At 32.3% G+C, this 18915-nt stretch overlaps 2 protein-coding genes across 7 annotated transcripts in view; both read right to left on the minus strand.

Annotated features, from left to right (window-relative positions):
- The window catches only part of LOC105330768 (uncharacterized), a 171858-nt gene extending 161839 nt beyond the window's left edge, over positions 1–10019 (minus strand). For 2 of the 6 annotated variants that reach the window (XR_010714601.1, XR_010714600.1), the window contains exons 1-3: positions 9793–9944; positions 9486–9556; positions 5015–5186 (exon numbers count right to left, since the gene is read on the minus strand). Coding sequence is in view for 2 of the 6 variants with exons in the window: in XM_011448829.4 (XP_011447131.3) it covers positions 379–788; positions 1408–1551; positions 1936–2066; positions 4159–4207; positions 5015–5186; positions 9486–9556; positions 9793–9838 (1023 nt within the window). In the remaining 4 variants the exon portion in view is untranslated. Of the gene's footprint in view, positions 1–120; positions 789–1407; positions 1552–1921; positions 2067–4158; positions 4208–5014; positions 5187–9485; positions 9557–9792 lie in introns of those variants that run through there. The other 4 variants (XR_010714591.1, XM_011448829.4, XM_034468625.2 and 1 more) reach the window with 4 other exon arrangements.
- Positions 10020–13346: 3327 nt separating this feature from the next.
- Positions 13347–18896, minus strand: LOC105342045 (TM2 domain-containing protein 3). The gene is made up of 5 exons (XM_011448828.4): positions 18765–18896; positions 16115–16401; positions 15549–15711; positions 14860–14935; positions 13347–13818 (listed from the first exon to the last, which is right to left on the minus strand). The coding sequence occupies exons 1-5, from the start codon at positions 18850–18852 to the stop codon at positions 13653–13655; spliced, it is 780 nt and encodes a 259-aa protein (XP_011447130.3). The 5' UTR covers positions 18853–18896; the 3' UTR covers positions 13347–13652.
- Positions 18897–18915: the final 19 nt, after the last annotated feature.

Consider the following 18915-nt stretch of genomic DNA (forward strand, 5'->3'; position numbering starts at 1 on the left):
AAGGTAACAATGTCTTAACTGACATCTGAAACGTCCCAAAAATTGGTTATGCAATAATAACATTTGTTTTATCCGTAACATCTATTTTATTCTGTATGGAATTCAAAGAGAACATAGAACACTATCTAAATTGTACAAGTACATATCTTTGCATCTTTCTTGTATATTAATGTAAAAAGATACAATAGACCAGTTGACAGAGTAGACAGTTGAAGGATATAAATATCATACGGTCAATCTGTAAGTATAGTCAATAGCAACTACTACTTTCTTTTCTTTCTTTCTTTTCTCTAATTTGTTTTCTTCTTCTTTGCTAATTGTTTTCTAAATATGGCGTAGTTCTCTAAAGCTATTTGACTGACATAGTAGGAAATCATGTCAGTCTTGGCATTGACCTTTCATCAGATTTAGTGTTTTGATATCTTTCCCAAACATGTTGGCCGCTTCACATTTAATATAACTCACACAATCCAAATCGATGTTCTTCCACTCGATTGTCGCATTAAGGGGGTTTTTATCATGTTGAATAATACTATCAAACTTTGTTTTGCAAGTAATAGAAACGTCCGACGTAAAATATGCAGCAGTATTCCAACCAGAATTCAAAGTAAAATTCCAAGTTAAGATGTAAATATCGCTCATGTTCCATCTTATTACCACGTCAGGGGGTGGGGAGGTATTTGCATAACAACTGAACACCATTCCATCTCTTGGGCAAATAGATATGTTGGTGTTACTGTTTTGCCGTTTTCCATCTTTTAAAGTTGTAATGGCAACATTTGGCTGACCTAAAACAAAGCAAAGCTATTAACTTAGTATCTCTTCATGAATAAAACTATATTTATAATTCAATTGAATTTTCGATCAAGTATTGTAATATATAATGACTTGTATTTTTTGGAGATAGTGTTAAAGTGTGAATTTGTTTTGATGATAAAGAATGACACAACCACCAGGATAAGAAATTATACAAAACAATAAACAAATTCACATCGGAAAAAGGTCTAAGAGAAGCTTTAACGAATGACTGAAAATGTCTGTCTTGCCATTCATAAACGCCATATATCTTTTAAGACTCCCATACCGGCACACATTATAATCTGATTCAATTTTAACTTTTAAATCATACACAAATTTTAACCCTCTTTGAGTCTATAAAGGCATGACTTAAATTCATTTCATTTTTTCAAGATGGAGTTTTGCAATCATTACAAAACATGGGCAGACAAACTTAGGGTAAATTTAAATTAAAGATTTAAATAAGCTTAGCTCTAAACTCAACACCTGCCTGTGCATTTAAGGTTGTTTTATCCGCTCGTCGAAAAAGGAGAATTGTAGTAATAACCATGCTATTTCATGAATCAGTAAAAGTATATATTGTTAATGTATAAAAAGTCATCAACTTACGTCCCACGTAAACCTTTATCAACTTTTCCACCGTTGATTTCTTTTCTTTATTAATGTAATTCCCGACTTTACAAACAAGAAGAGAGGTGCATTCATAAGAAATGTTATGAATGATTAACTGTCCTTCAATACCAAGATCTGTGTCTGTGAATTAAAAATACTACTTCATTTGTCTACATGTTTTATTTTTAACAGGGCGATATTGCATTTGTGACTGAGATTGTTTATTTTATATATTTGTTATAATGTACGATATCAATGGTCGATTTTACTCCATATTCAACAACGATATCGCCGCCATAGTTGCTACATAGTTGCTACTTTTGAGTTTGCATCTCACGAGTCGGCTTTAGTAGATAACACCTATCACATTAATTTTTACTTATTTAATCCACTGAGCGTATTTTCATATTACCAAATAAAATATTAACGAGTACACAATCCATACTTGTCACATTCACATTTTTGTCTTTTCAAACAAAACACAAAAAAGAACATCGTAATTTTTAATGACTTTGAATTTTATGCCTTTATTTCCGATTTTGTTGTTATCACGTATGAACCATCTCACTATAGGGGTTGGGTAGCCATCAGTTGCGTTGCACCAAAGAGTTGTGCTCGCTCCTTCCTCAATTGTTAAGCACATTGAATTTGAAGAGCTAAATGAAATCAATGAATCGCGTACACAAGTAATAATGTATTTACATAAAACTGAACGGTAATTGGTCAAAGAATGGCATCATTTGGGGATTTTAAAAACAATGTCATATTTTTAAAATATCCCTGAGGGTCATTTTATGAAAATTCATAATTAGTATGAATGGAAACAAATACAAGTACCTAGACGTATCAATGTTTTGTCATATTGATTCTAATGGAGGCCAAATGAATTGTTTTAAAAATATTTACAAATAATGAGAAGAAAATTATCTTGGAATAACGAGTTAAAATCTCAGAATCTTATGATTTAATCATGAGTTAGTATCGCGTTATAATGAGTTAGTTTTTTCGTAAGAACGAGTCAGTTAGATTTGAAATACTGGTATTTTTGTTAATATAAATTAGTATCTAGTTACATCTAATAAGTTTATTTTTTTTATATAAATGAATAACAGGGTTTATTAAATCGAGATAGAAAATAAGACAAAGAACAATGAAATTGTATACTTTATAATCATGTTGTTTTCAACATGTTATTGTTTCTTAAGAAGATATTGTCGATTTAACTTCGAGAAAAAGTATTCATTTATTTATCAAAGTTTCACGAAATTTCATCATCGTGAACATAGCTGTAAGAAATTAAAAATCCACAAAATTAGCCCCACAAAAGTAACTGGTCCACAGTAAAATCAGAAGTTTCTTTAAAAGGTATTCAATGATTTGCGAAATCCGATTAGGCTCAAGTTTCACAAAAGGTCCATCGGCCACATTGCTAACCTGAGCAACAATAACCATTATAACATCATAGTTAAGGAGTCTTAACAAAAGATTTTCAAATTTTTTCCAGATATTTTTATTTTAATATTGAGCCCCTTTTGGAACTGGATTATTAATATAATATAACATTTGGGTTTTTGAAAATGATTAAAAAATATCATACGTAAAAATATTTGACCCCCAACCCATTAGGGTCAAATCCTATTCCCGGGGATCATGATTTGAACAAACTTGAATACTAGTATATATAACCTAAAAATGATTCTGTACAAGTTACAGCTTTTCTAACCAACTGGTTTTTTTTCTTTTAATTCTGTGTAAAGAATTTTCTCTATATCTTATTATATAAAATTTCAATTTCTAATTGTTGCCCAGCCTTACCCCCTTATGATTTGAACGAATTTGGATCTACACCACCTGATGATGCTTCCACACAAATTTCAAATTTTCAGGCCAGTTAGAAATAAGAAGATTTTTGGAAAATATAAACAGATTCCTAATCATCTCTCTTTGAGAGAGGGCGTGCTCCTTTCATTTTAACAAAGTTAAAATTTCATTACCCATCAATTCTTTGTGTCAAGTTTGAAATTAGAACATTGGTTTTTGAGAGGAAGTCATAAATGTAAACAGTTTACGGACGGACAGACAAACAGACGGACGCCAAAAGGTGACTAGGAAAGCTCACTTGAGCTTGAGCTTAGGTTAGCTTATAACGAAAATGATGAATATTGTGGTTTCATCAATATTCGTTGAATACCAATTTTCGTGGATTTCGTTATTAAGATGATCCATGAAATTAAATGTTAATTGAAATGCAATTTCTATTAACATTTTGTATTGATAGGGTCATTGGCCACGAATTTATGTATCCTTGAAACTGTAATTTTCACTTTATCCACGAAAATTGATACCCTTGAATATTAATGAAACCACAGTAGTTGGTTACAAGGAGTGAGTATCTCGTTATAAGGTCTTAGGTATCTCAACTGACTTAATGAATATTTTTTTGCGTAATGTTCCATTCGTCTTCGAAAGCTTTTTTTCTGTCCTGCCTATATGACAAAATGGTTAGCAAGAAAATTTTCGCAAGATTCCTGCAATATATAACATTAAAAACATTTGTTTTTGTTGTGGAATTATTGTATATCAAAATAACACATCATCCACAATTGCAGAAGGAAGGAGAGAATGCTCGAATTATATTTTTTATGTGACTAAAATGAAGTGATTACATGACATTCAATAACACAATATAATCTTTTCAAAGAATATTCAAAAAACTGTATTCCTCCGCACAATTTATGAAATGCAAACCTGTTATCCGCACATATATCACCTGATGCAATTACACTAGACACTTCATCTTCAAAATAAAAGGTAAAAATAATAGACAAATAAATCATCAGCTGAAATATCCGTAAAAAATTCACAATACAGAATAAACATGCACCGTGAAAGGCAATGCCGAAAATAAAGCACCTTTGTTTTAAATGTTGATATCTCATTTATCTAAGATGCCTCCTTCACAGGAGTAATAACAATAACAATACAAACATTGCCTAATATTAGTTTTGTTGACAATATAGGCCTCGGCTGCTTACAACAAGGGAGCCAGGAATCAATTACTGCCTTGTTGAGCAACACCAAAGTTACTAGCAAGAATGGTGAGCCCTTGGAACAGATGCTCACCTGCTTGATCACCTAGTATATATATATTTATTCTGTCAATGCATTTGTAATAATCGTTTTAATAAATTCAAAGCATCACTTTTCCGAGTCGGTTACCAAAATAATTTTATGAAAAGGAAAATTAGCGCCTTGTGATATGTATGCCTTTACATACACAATTTTTTTTCAAAATTAGGAATATTTTTTAAAACCTGGCATTCCTCACTCATTTTTCTGTGAAAGTAATATATTATAATATAAACTATAATGGCCTCATATAATTTGCTAAGATGAATTGAAATTACTATCATTTAAATGCAAGACTAAAAACGCATTACCTAGACCCTCAACAATACACTCCAGCCGAAAACTAAACCAAAACAATATAACAATTGGAAAAGGTTGAAAGTTTAATACTTGCACCAAAAGAGGTGTAGATAGCACTAAAGAAGCTATAAAACAAATGCATGTTGCTATGTTAGTTTCTACCTCAGTTACTTACGACGTATGAAAACCATTACATAATATTTCGTAGTTTCGATTGGATTACTCAGATTCTTGATATTCATACATCTGTATAATCCACCGTCATTGGTGCTTGTTATTGTCAATGGTAACTCAACTGTTTCTTCACCGGTATTGACGTTTTGGCAAATATTCAAATTTTTCTTTTCCTGGGTTAGAAAAACAACAGATATTTCATATCTCTCTCTCTATATATATATATATATGTGTGTGTGTGTGTGTGTGTGTGTGTGTGTGTGTGTGTGTGGCATTTGCATTACGATGGTTATGTATTCATAATCATTTTTAAATTGAATTAATAAGCTGAAATTGTACTTGATTAAAAACTATTTCAAAGTACGAGGTGTGTTCGAAAATTATTGGGACAACACAAAAATTTCCCTTTCTAAGAGACGAATTTTTGTAAATTTAACATAAACATAAAAATAATCCAAACAAATATTTGAGCAAAGTGATATTAAAAGATATTTAACATTTTGTTTATGACGGTACATACACAGTTCGGAGGTAGGTACCGGCGCAGGCATAACTCGGATATTAAATAAAATTTAACAACTACTTGCTAAGTGTCGGTGGACCAACAATCAATACTAGAGGAAATAAAATTATATATGTTCATTTTGTTATTTGTTAAGACTAACTTTTGTGCAAGTTTCACTAGTGTTTGAGCTGAAATACGGATAGCAATAGAGAATTTGAAAGCTATGGTTTAGCCCATTTAGGTCCATTCAGTTTAATAATAGATAAACAGCCATCCACAATGCGCGTCTAAATCGATGCTGAACTCGTATTGTACAGATTTATAATTTACATTTGTGCAAAAAATGTATTTATCAGGCAATAGAAATTTGAACACGAGGGTTTATTGAAGTTTGACGTCAAGGCGGCGCAGCAAATAAAACATCAAATTCGTGGAAATTTCGGAAGAAGAACTTTTCAGGCCACGCAATTACGTAAACAAAACTATAGAATGTAAAGGAGTCAAGGGCTTCATTTAACGGTGGGTTTTATTACTTATTGTTTAACCAGAGCTAAAACAAAAGGACCAATCTATATATATACAGCTTCTTGAGATATTTTGACAAAATCCTAAAAAAATAAAGATATCTGTAACAAAATGCACTAGTAGCTGACGAGATTTAAAGAGATATCTGGGTAATTATGTCGTAATATCATATTTGTGACGTAACAGAATGTTGAAATAAGGATGATGTGTACATATCATCAATTTTTATATACAGCTACTTGAGATATATTGATGAAACTCTAAAAAAAATAAAGATATTTGTAACAAAATGCACGAGCAGCTGACTACATAAAGAGAGATATCTGAGTATAATTGTGTTGTAATATTATGTGGATGACTTGACGAAATGTTGATATTAAAAAGACTGTCATATATCTTCAATCTATATATACAGCTACTTGAGATATATTGACAAAACCGCCAAAAATAAAGATATTTGTAACAAAATGCATTAGTAGCTTACGACATAAAGAGAGATACTGTGGTTTCATCAATTTTCGTTGAATACCAATTTTCGTGGATTTCGTTGTTAAGTTGTTCCACGAAATTAAATGTTCATTGAAGTGCGATTTCTATTGACATTTTGTATTGATAGGGTCAATGGTTACGAATTTACGTATCCATAAAACTGATTTTCACTTTATACACGAAAAATGATACTCTTGAATATTAATGAAACCACAGTATCTGTGTAATTCTATCGTAATATCTTGCGGATGACCTGAACAGAATGTTTTTATTAACGACCCTTGAAGATGTCTTCAATCTTTATGTACGGCTACTTGAGTTGCATGAAAAAATTGTCTTTAAAATAGAGATAATTGAAACGAAATGCACTTGTAGCTGACGAGATTAAGAGAGATATCTGAGTAATTTTGTTGTAATATCATGCGGATGACATGATAAATTGTTATAAATAATAACACTTGTTGATATTTTCAATCTATATGTACAGCTACTTGAGTCAAATGGACAATATAGTCTAAAATATAGATATTTTAAACGAAATGCACCAATTACTGATTGGAGTATGAGAGGAATATGAGTAAATGATTATAAAGTACAAAGTACATATTAAGAACACAAATAGAAATCCTAGGTATGTTTTATCACTTGGACTGAAACTAGTAACCAGCAGCCAATTTTCTTTCATCTCGTAACCAGATACTAGTAGCTAGCTTTTCTTACTTCTCGTAGCCAGTTACTAGTAGCCTGTTACTACTTGCCAACTTTTATTTCATCTCGTAACCAGATACTTGTAGCTAGCTTTTCTTACTTCTCGTAGCCAGTTACTAGTAGCCTGTTACTACTTGCCAACTTTTATTTCATCTCTTAGCCAGTTACTAGTAGCTAGCTTTTCTTACTTCTCGTAGCCAGTTACTAGTAGCCAGTTACTAGTAGCCAACTTTTATTTCATCTCGTAACCAGATATTTGTAGCTAGCTTTTCTTACTTCTCGTAGCCAGTTACTAGTAGCCTGTTACTAGTTGCCAACTTTTATTTCATCTCGTAACCAGTTACTAGTAGCCAGTTACTAGTAGCCAACTTTTATTTCATCTCGTAGCCAGTTACTAGTAACTAGCTTTTCTTACTTCTCGTAGCCAGTTACTAGTAGCCAACTTTTATTTCATCTCGTAGCCAGTTACTAGTTGCTAGCTTTTCTTACTTCTCGTAGCCAGTTACTAGTAGCCTGTTACTAGTAGCTAACCTTACCTATCTAAGGACTAAATATTATTAGTTTTTACACAAAAATTGATGTCAACAGTTCTAAAATACATGTATGTTCACTGTCAGAATAATTGTAAGAGACGTTTCACCAAAAAGTAATAGAACTACCTCGATTTTTTCCACAAAAAAATCAAGAATGGAAAAAATACATAAATGTTGGTATCTTTAAATGAAAACAAAATCTATAAAATAAGGAATAGTTCACGTTTTCCGTTTGTTTGCAAGGCATTCAAAACATAGGGGTATGGACATGCGTTAAAATGACGTTGCGGTGAGTTTGCAGTTGTTCCGGGTCATTGGACGTAAACATGTTAGTCGGCTTACAAGGAATGATCTAATGATGTCATTAACTGGAAATTTTTCATAATAATAAACGGAATCCTAGTTTACTTTTTGGTGAAATTGCAATGGTTTATCTTTTTACCAAGGGAGTAAAAGTAAATGTCTCAATAATTTTCGAACATTCCTCAAAATATGAGAAATAACTCTTATTAATAAGATGAAAATATTTTAGTTGTATTATTGAAAATATATTCAAAAATCCATTTACTAATAGCTATAACGACACAAGTGAATAAAATTGTGTTGTTATTAAGAGTTTCAAATCATTTTCAAAAAGTACTCTAAATAGTTGTACATTCAATAAATCTGTTAATGTGTCAACAACGCATAGTCAGGATGATTTGCATGGAGCTGCATGACATATCTAAAAGCACACAACGTCTGCAACTTTATCCGGAAGAGCTTACTATGGAATCATGTGCTGACCCCCTTCTTTTTTTGGAAAACAAATGAACACTTAAAATTATCCTACGTTAACAAAGATGCCCAAACAGTATCTTTCAGTCCAAGCTTCCTGTGCTCCTGTAGATTGTTAATTCAGTATAGCTGGATGCAGTTAAAAGGTGTTAATTTGAAACTTAGATGATCATAAAGTGCAACAGCTATCTTGTATAAATCATTAGAATTAAACCTGATAGTGAACATGAACCTGTAGATTTGTAAAAGGGACATGGTCACGATTTTTGTCAAATATAATTTTTCTATTCTTATTGTTTACAATTAGTGAGCCATTTCTTATAATCAACCAAAATTTGAGAGTTATAAGCAAGATACAGAGCTCACAATTATTTGTTATGTAAAAAAGGTTCGTGCCATGTTTTTGTTTACATTGGTTTCATATACCATAACAAGTTCTTTTTTCAAACTCTGCTGATAAGTTCTAAAGATAAATAACGGTTCCTAGTATTTTTCACATTAAGTCTACACCGGGAAAATTCAAAATCTAAACAAAACATGACATGACCTTTGTTTGCATTACCTCTGTAACTCACTTGTACGGTAACTCGACGACTGACGCTTAAATTTTGGTTTGCTATTAGGAATGCCTTACTGAAGCGTTGTGAACATTAATAATGGAGACCAAAATCGTGACCATGACTCTCTAAGATGTGTTTCATTTATTATAATCTCTTCATTTAGTTTTACTTGATTTAAATTCTATTGACTTCTCACAAAGTAATGGTAATGACAATGCATTACTTTACTTATGTAATGGTAATGTAATGCATTACTTCAATAAAATGAAGTAATGGTAATTTAATGCCCTAATCCATGCAGTAATGATGATGTAAAGCATTACTTTGCAATGTAATTTTCCTAAGTCTTAATATATATCTATAAACATTACTCACTGTTGGCTTTAACGTATCTCCTATGTTTAAAACTTCAGTTCTGTTTGAGTCGTTGCCATCACAACTGTGAGCTTAAAAAAAGAAGCAATAAAGTTGTTTTAGGTGCAGAACCTAGCTTTGAATACTATGGGGTTTTTTCTGTGGAGTAAAATATCCAAGCAACATTAAATAACAAATGAAAAACCACGATGTGTTTCTTCTGATTATAAGTTATTGTAAACGGCCTTGCACTGAAATATCTTACATACTAGTTACTTTACACTATTCTTACTCTTTCTTGCATTATACACAAAAAAGTGAAACTGACCTGTGAACACAACAGCAAGAAGCAAGGTCCCATACCAGCGAGACATGTTCTTTGGTTAAAATCATCGATGCTCTGGTGAAATCAAGAAATCAAGAAAGACCCTCACTGTTTTCTGATTTTTTAAATAAAGGAGGAAGGAAGGGTGAGTAACAAATACCGCTATGTCTTGTCCTGGATGTAGCATACCACAGATCCTTACTGATTACAAAGATGGCTTGTGTATACATGTAGAACTAATATGTAATGTACTACAGTCTAACAGTTTACCAGATTCCCATTATTGGCGGATAACAAGTCTATATCAATCCCACTTTTAAAAAAAATATACAGGAAACTTGTTGAGTAACCCCAATGTACTTTTTTAAAATAATTTTTCTGGTTGCCTGTTGGGAGGAAAATAATAGAATCCTTTTCTTACCAATTAGATTTTTTATGCTTTTTCTTGTACATATTTTTAGCAGAACTTTGACAAACACCCAACTTTCAGATTCTTGTTACGGTCCTACAAGGTGTTGCTTGAACTTCTTTCCTGGAGATTTAATTCGGGAGAGGGAGGTGCTCTGTATCTTGATCTCATTTGTATTAAATTGGGATGTTCTTTATCTTTAGTTCATCCGAGATAAAACCTTAATATTTATGTGTTCCAGTGTCTTTTTCTCTTATATTGATAGAACAATTGCTGAAAATTATAAAAATATAATAAAGAATCATTCTTTTACGTATATGCAATCTCGGGAAAGAGGTATCAAAGCATCTGATAAATGTGACAGCTTAATGTTGAATCTTCCGTTTACCACTTTGCAGCATATAAATTGCTTTATTCCGTGTAAAATTTGCAATATATATTAGAAATAAAAAGCAACTGTTTTGAAAAGCTAGATTCTCCGAATAGAGAACATGCAGGTCAATTGATTAAGTCATCGATTATATTATTAGTTTGTGTATTTTATAGATTCTTTATCAGTAGACTGCACCGACTTATTTTCTTCAATAACTAAGGGTCAATTGATACATGGTAAACCTTGGGAGTACCATTAATCGAGAGGGCATCAAACCAGGGGCCCATGGGCCACTTAGCTGAACTGAGTAACAAAATGTACGATAAAATCAGCTTAATGGAGTCATAATTCAAACTATCTGGACAATGTACATGAAGTATAATACCCGTAGACCCTGTATAAATAAAAATCAATTTTCCCTCTGGATACTGTATTCTTATGTTCATTGTCATTAGTCCTTTTTCTAACAGGATGATTTTATAGTCATATCACATGTTGAGCATTGCAGTTTTTAAAAGATCCTAAACAATTGTTTATATATGGAATATAAACCTTCATCAAACTCTGAACCCCTTGTGGGGCCCAAAAATCGTCCAGGGGCCAAAGTCTAAACAATTTTAAAGAAACAGCAATATGACAAAATGATTGCATATAAGTAAAAATATATATTGCAACGTTTCAGCTTTCGTGAACATTTAAAATGTTTCCCTTTGTAAAATTGGATCCCCAATAAGGCCCAACACATTTGAATCTACATTATCAGAGGTTGCTTTCACTAAAGTTACAGCTTTTCTAGGAAAATATTTTTTAGAAAAAGATTTTTAAAGATTTTCCCCTAAACAATCCTATATAAACCCCCCCCCCCTCTTACGCTATGACCCCGTCCCATCCCCGGGGGTCGTGATTGAACAAATTTGAATCTACCCTACCTGAGGATACTTAGACACATCTTTCAGATTTTCCAGTCAATTGGTTTTCAAAAAGAAGAATTTAAAAGAGTTACTCTATATATTCATATGTAAAATGTTGACCCCTATTGTGTTCCCAACCTACCTCCGGGGGTCATGATTTTCACAACTTTGAATCTACACTACCTAAGGATGCTTGACACAAGTTTCAGCTTTTCCAGCCAATCAGTTTCTGAGAAGATTTTAAAGATTTACTCTGTTATAATTATTTTATGTAAAAGTTCGCCCCCAACCCCCATTGTGGCCCCACCCTACCCCCGGGGTCATGATTTTCAAAACTTTGAATCTACACTAGCTGAAAATGCTTCCACACAGGTGTAAGCTTATCTGGCCAATTGGTTTCTGAAAGGAAGATTTTTAAAGATTTATTCTATATACTCCTATGTAAAAAATTGACCCCAATTAAGGCCCCACCCTATCCCCGGGGGTTATAATTTTAACATACTTGAATCCTACCGGAGGATGCTTCCACACAAGTTTCAGCTTTCCTGGCTGATTGGTTTCTGAGAAGAAGATTTTTAAAGATTTTCTCTAGTATATATTCTATGTAAAATTTTGACCCCCATTGTGGCCCCACCTTACCCCCTGGGAACCATGATTTGAACAAACTTTAATCTACACTATCTGAGGATGCTTCCATACAAGTTTCAGCTTTTCTGGCCTAATGGTTTTTTAAAAAGAAGATTTTCAAAAAATATCAACAAATTTTTAATAAATCCTTATTATCTCTCCTCGAAAGAGAGCGTGGCCCTTAATTTTAACAAACTTGAATCCCCTTTGCCCAATGATGCTTTGTGCCAAGTTTTCTTGAAATTGGCCCAGTGGTTCTGAAGAAGAAGTCGAAAATGCAAAAAAGTTTACAGACAGACGGACAGACAGACCCCCAAGTGATCAGTGATCAGAAAAGCTCACCTGAGCTGAAAGCTCAGGTGGGCTAAAAACGATATTGGCTGCGCTGCGTAGCAATACATACCGGAAGCATGTGCTACATTAAAAAAACAGTAGCTTTAAAATAAGATTGTTTTCAAGTATACAAATCGAAAATTAAATAAATATAAGTAATAAAGAATCATTCTTTGAATATTATGAGGTGATAATTTGGGTCGGGCGTGGTCAAATCTATCATAGAGCCCTTTGGGCTTTATTGGATTTGACCACACCCCGACCCAAATTATCACCTCATAATACTCAAAGAATGATTTTGTATTCTTAATTTAATTAACTAAATCTGTACAATTTTCTTAAATGAGGGATACACATAACAATGCCATGGATGGTCATATTTTTAGAATTAAAAAAAAGGGCAAATAAGTAATTGTTGACAGTGATTCTTTTATACTCCAGAATAAAGATCATGTACGATGGTACAAACACCGTCTAATCTAATACGTGGATAGTATTAGGTCAATAAATATTTTTAATATATTATTAATTCCTAGCTCTCTGATTTGCTGATATCCAACAATCTAGAGAAAATAAAAAACGTTATATTAACCTGCACATGACCTAGGAGGTCAATATAACATTTGATTTTTCGCTACATTGGACTAAAAATAGATTGTCCAATGAAGTATCACATTTCTCAAATTGTTCGGCAATGGCTTCAAACTTATATCTTTGATCAATAACGCTCAATTTTATATGTTTGTATCAATTTGCTGCTTGATCATATAATAAAACAATTGTTGATGTTTTTTCGGGCTCGGTGAATATTGTACATCTCTGGTAGCTAAATAATCGCATTGACCTAAAAAAACAGCAAGAATTGTATAATATGGAATAAAGTAGCATACACAAGAAGTCTAACTGAATTTTTACGAATTATTATTTATTTTCTATTCAAAAAGAAGGCGAAACATATTCATATGAAAAACAGAACATTAATTAGTAAGAAAAAAATCACAGCTTCATTTATCCTTCCTCTAACACTTTCACTGTAAATTTCGATTCAAAGCTCCTTCACATTTTCACAAAGCTATAAAGTTAAACATGCACACAATTTCTCAACTTTTATCACAAACATCCAGAGTTCAAATTTCATTTTAGAAAAAATTTAACTGTACAATGACAAATCATGATCAAAATAGCTGCTGTTAATTAAAAGAAGACAGCGTTAGATATAGAGAGATCCGTCCGCTGGTCCAATGTATCCCACAGCAATCAGGATAACATCAACAATGGTCCATACCCCCAACCCCCCAAAGCTGAACAGTTTCCCCAGAGCTTCTTTCCACTGCCCCAGGTAGAATCGGTCCACTCCAAACCCGCCCAGTGTCACACTGTAATGGTAAAGGTGAGGCATTGTTTTAAGGTGTTCCAAAGAAAATTTCACAAGAAATGGTAAAATTGCCTGGATCATATGAAAGCAATTATGAAAAAAAGATTATTAAGTGTAGGAGAACTGAATCATTCATTAAATATAAAACATCAAAATGGTAAATTTTCCCTATTTTGGGGGCCATAATTAATAATTAAATTAATTAAAAACAAGAGGAAAGATGTCAATGTGACAGCAAACTGGATTTTCTTTTGTGTGAACAGTATACTGGTACATAATCCATTTGTCAGCTCTCAATTGATCAACACTACCTATCCAGAGATATGGGGTACTTTATATGCAAAATGCAGGGGGGAAAACTAAGTTCAACAGCCAGTATTTTTTTTTTCATAAATTAACAGAAATTAAAATCCTAGCAATTTCCCCATCTTTGATATGTGCAATTGATCTGCAAAAGAACAATTTCTTATCTTGAAAAGTGCAAGAGGAGTTATCGGTGCAATAGGGGTACCCTATTGACAATATTTTGCAAAAAAATTACTAAGGTTAACAGTCGGTATTTATTTCATAAACTATCAGAAATCAAAACCCTAGCAACATGCACACCTCTGGTATATACCGTATACAATTGATCTGCAAAAGAACAACTTCCTAACTTGAAAACTGTATGAGGTTTTATATGTACAATAGGGGTACCCTTTTGGCAGCCACCCACATCACCATACAATAACTGGATTTTCCCTTCGGAAAACCTGGCGGTTAAAAACATAGACCATTTTCACATCAATAAACAGGTGTTGATTAATGAACCAAGTCAGAAACTTGTAAACACAAAATTTTGATCTGCATATCTAATGTTGATCAAGAGGATGTTGAAGTGCCCATCAGCATTTTGTGGCCATGTTTCTTTAATACTAACTGAATTTGCACTACATCTCCACTCCCCAAACCCCAGATAGATTCCACGAAAATTGTCAACATTTCTTCAAGACCTTCTTCATTTCAAATTACATCCTTAAAGATTAAATTATAGAGCACCTACCTCAGTGCTAGTGCTGTTGACCATTTATATCCACTTGTCCAGTTACAAAATTGACTCTTTTGAAATGTCCTGCTTCCTGGTTATGTGGAAAGAAAAAAAAAGTTACCCCTAGTATAAATATATGTTCATGTATAAATATGCAAATCAATAACTTGTCAAACAAAATTTATGTAATTACATGTTTCTCAATTTATAATATCTTTAAAATCATAATTTCATAACAATTTCATGATTGTAAAATGTTGCCATTTCACAGAAGATTATATCCTTATTGTTTTAACGAGTGGATTTCTATATATAAATAAACTACACTATATTTTTTTATCATTTCAGTTAAATAACTCTAAGGCAAATTAAAACCAAACCAGCATTGCATTTAAATACATGTATATTGTTCTAATACCCACCAAAAATTTTATATTTTTGTCATTTAAGAAATCACCCACACAAAAGCTCATTACATGATTTATCGAAAAACAAAAACTTAGTAGGACAATATTTAATTTATTTTAAACATTTCAATTGAATTCTGTGACTTTTAAACACTAAATCATCAATACAGTTGTACTACAGACACAAGCAATTTAAAATATATCTCCTCGGAAATAGTGTAATTCCTTTAATATAAAATGAAATGTTTTAATTCTTAGTCAAAAATATGTTAGCAATACACATGTAATAATGCTTACCTAAACAGAAAACATTTTCTTTTACTTGACAAGCAGCTGTGTATCTTTTGCGTGGGGCGTCTTTGACAGCGCAAGTAGCGTTTACCTTACTGCATGTGTAATTTGATTGTGGTAGCTGATAGCAGTACCAACATTCCAACTCTTTAGTTTGTTCTCTCACACCCTGAAAATACCATTATAACAATGGAATTTATTCAAATGTTACATAGCAAACATAGTTGATATTAATTCTTTATCAAACTTAATAAAATACTGGGGTTTCAATAATATTCATGGGTATCAATTTTCATGAAATTAGGGAAAATTCCATAGATAATGGTGCGTAATTTTTGGCCAATGATACTATTAATACAATATGAAATTATTTATTGCACTTCATTGATCATTTAATTTCATGCATCAACTCAACAACAAAATCCATGAAAAATGATACTGGCATTACTGCATATGTCAAGTTTAAGCAAAGACTAAAAAATCAGCCCAGGGACATATATATCTCCCTGATCAGACATGATACCATACAAATAATTAAATCATACATAGGTCATGGTAGATGAGTAACTTACAATACATCTTACTCCCTCCTTCACTGTGCAATTCACAGATGTGTTCTTTCCGTAGAGACAATGATAATTAAACTGGCAATCAAGACACTCTGGTCCTAGGGTGTGACAATGTGCCCCATCTGGGCACCGATAAGGAGTGGATGGGGAAGGTACGGTCGTCGATCCTACTGATGTGCTTGTCAATGTACTATTTCCTTCAGTTGTAATGTTTTCTTGTGTTGTTGCATTAAAGTCTGGTGTTGAGGTTACAGCAGAAATTGTAGCAATATCTTCTGTACTTGTTAAACCTATTGAGAACAATAACTTATGGAACGCCTTCGCTGCCTTATAGCATAAAACTATAGGTACATTATGTCAAATTATCATTACATTATGTCAAAGTCCATTATGTGGTGTGAATATATCTTTACATTTGGTCAAATCGTTATTACGAGATATCAAAAGAACGTTAGGTGAAGTAAACATGTCCTTACATTTTGTCAACTTTTTATGTTGTGATGTAAAATCATCCTTACGTTATGCCAACAGTGTACAACAAAAAGTCAATATATCATGACATTATTTCGACACTGTATTACATGGGGCAAATGTATCCTTACATTATGTCAACATTTTATTACATGCTATCAATATATCCTTACATTATATCAACACTGCAGTACATATCGCAATTCTATCCTTACATTGTGTCAACATTTAATTACCTTATATCAATGTATTTTTACCTTTAAGTCTTCGCTGTAGGTCAGTTCTCTATTCCATAATGTACACGCTCCATTACTTTATGTTGAAAAATCATTTCGTTATGCGAACACGGATAACCTCGGCCTTTCTATATACATAGAAACGGTAAGATGTTAACCCAAATATATCCAGGGGCTATTGAAACTTTGTGGTACGGAATGGAACCAGAAAAGGTCACCCAGTGGGAACATAGAAATTTTAAAAATGAGCAATTTTGTTTTATTCATTACATTTCAAAATAATTCGGTGTTTAAAGAAAAATATACATACCGGTATATTACTTACTAATCTTATATTTACACAGTGTGCGAATTTAACTTTTTTGTACTAATTACACATTACAGTATTTTAGAACTTACTACATGTAATTGGTTTAAGCTAGCAAAAGAATATTCTATACTAGTTAGAGATTAAAAACAAACGAAACACATTCCCAAGTAACATCTTTTAATTAAAATGACAATGTCAGCAGTATATTTGACTTATTTTTAAAATTCTGGTTCCGTTGCGCAAAATATCATTATCCGTGTGTATATTGATATTCAACGGAACAGAACGGAATGCTCGAGCAGCCTATTTTCAGACCAATTCTATACTTACGATGAAAATACATGTAACATGATCATAATTGTTTACAATAAATCAACACTCAAGCTGTTGAATTATTTCATTTAGTTAAAAATTAGTTACGTACATGTATGAGGCAAACGTTGAAGACAGTGCCGATTCTACCAATAATGTTTGCCTTTCTTTATAATAAATTCTAAAATCGGCGAATACAGGTCCCCTTTCATATTTCTGAGTTATACCCTCTTTTCCAAAAATTACATAAAACAAACATTTCATAAAAAACCAAACCTATCTATATCAAGATGGAGAAGGTCTTTAAAGGGGTTAATGATCTATTGTAATTTATTTTTAAATTTTATTTCATATTAAGTTATCAAGTGCCCTCTTGGATGAAAGTAATTTTCTGCTAATTGGAGAAAATATTTCAAGGTGTAATGAGCCACCTTAAAATATGACAGGTATATAAAGGCCAAGGATTTCGTGTTTGTATAACGGAATGTTGTTTTGACTTAAAGTAATGGAGCGTGTACATCAGGGAATAGAGAATTGGCGTAATGTAAAGATTTATTCACATCACGTAATAAAGTTTGGACAAAACGTCAAGATATTGGCATAACATAAGGATGATTTTACATCATAACATAAAAAGTTGACATAATGTAAGGACATGTTTACTTCACCTAACATGCTTTTAACATCACATAATAACGATTTGACCTAGTATAAAGATATATTCACACCACGTAATGGACTTTGACATAATGTAATGATAATTTGACATAATGTACCTATAGTTTTATGCTATAAGGCAGCGAAGGCGTTCCATAATAACTTGTAATATAGATACTCACATAAATCACAGGTGCTTATTTTGATTTCCGTACAGTCAGAAACTAAATAATAACCCTGGTTCAGTAAAAGTATATCCTAGCTATAAACAATATGTTTTAGTAAGTGTGTAAAGTTTAAAATAAATAAGCGAACTGTATGAAACAAGCGCCTGTATTAACAATTTTTACGACTTCCCTAGATATGGACTTCCCAGTAGGCCTACCACATATAATCTGTTTTACAGTATATGATTATTGATTGTATTTATATTTAGAAAATAATATCACCTAAACTTTTTAATAAAGATAAAGTTCATTTCACCATAATTTTGACCCTGGTATTAACGTATACTATAGCAGAAAGCCCAAGAAAGCCAAAGGAGTGTACTGTCAATCAGAAACTCGATAACAAACGAGGAAATTCGAGATTCCTACTACCTTAGGTCGCTTTAAAAATAATTTTCTTGAAAATCGTATTGATTTCTTTGCGGCAAAACTGGACTTACCAGTACTTGGAGTGATTGCTGTAATCAGAGAGGGAAAAGATATCAACACTATTACTATAGTCAGCTGGTGTTTGTTGACGATATCCATTCCGTCATTTTCTATCGTTTTTGTGTCATCAATGTAAGATGCTCTCTGATTGGCTGGAAGAAT

The sequence above is a fragment of the Magallana gigas genome, chromosome 6 (genome assembly GCF_963853765.1).
Source record: "Magallana gigas chromosome 6, xbMagGiga1.1, whole genome shotgun sequence".
In the NCBI taxonomy this organism is placed as follows: domain Eukaryota; kingdom Metazoa; phylum Mollusca; class Bivalvia; order Ostreida; family Ostreidae; genus Magallana; species Magallana gigas.

Excerpts from the sequence above, each read along its gene's own strand:
- LOC105342045 (XM_011448828.4), bottom strand. The coding sequence starts at position 18,852 with ATGGATATCGTCAACAAACACCAGCTGACTATAGTAATAGTGTTGATA. Across the intron at positions 16,402-18,764 it reads AGCAATCACTCCAAGTACTG|GTTTAACAAGTACAGAAGAT; the intron begins GTAAGTCCAGTT and ends TGTTCTCAATAG. Across the intron at positions 15,712-16,114 it reads AGGAGGGAGTAAGATGTATT|GGTGTGAGAGAACAAACTAA; the intron begins GTAAGTTACTCA and ends TGGTATTTTCAG.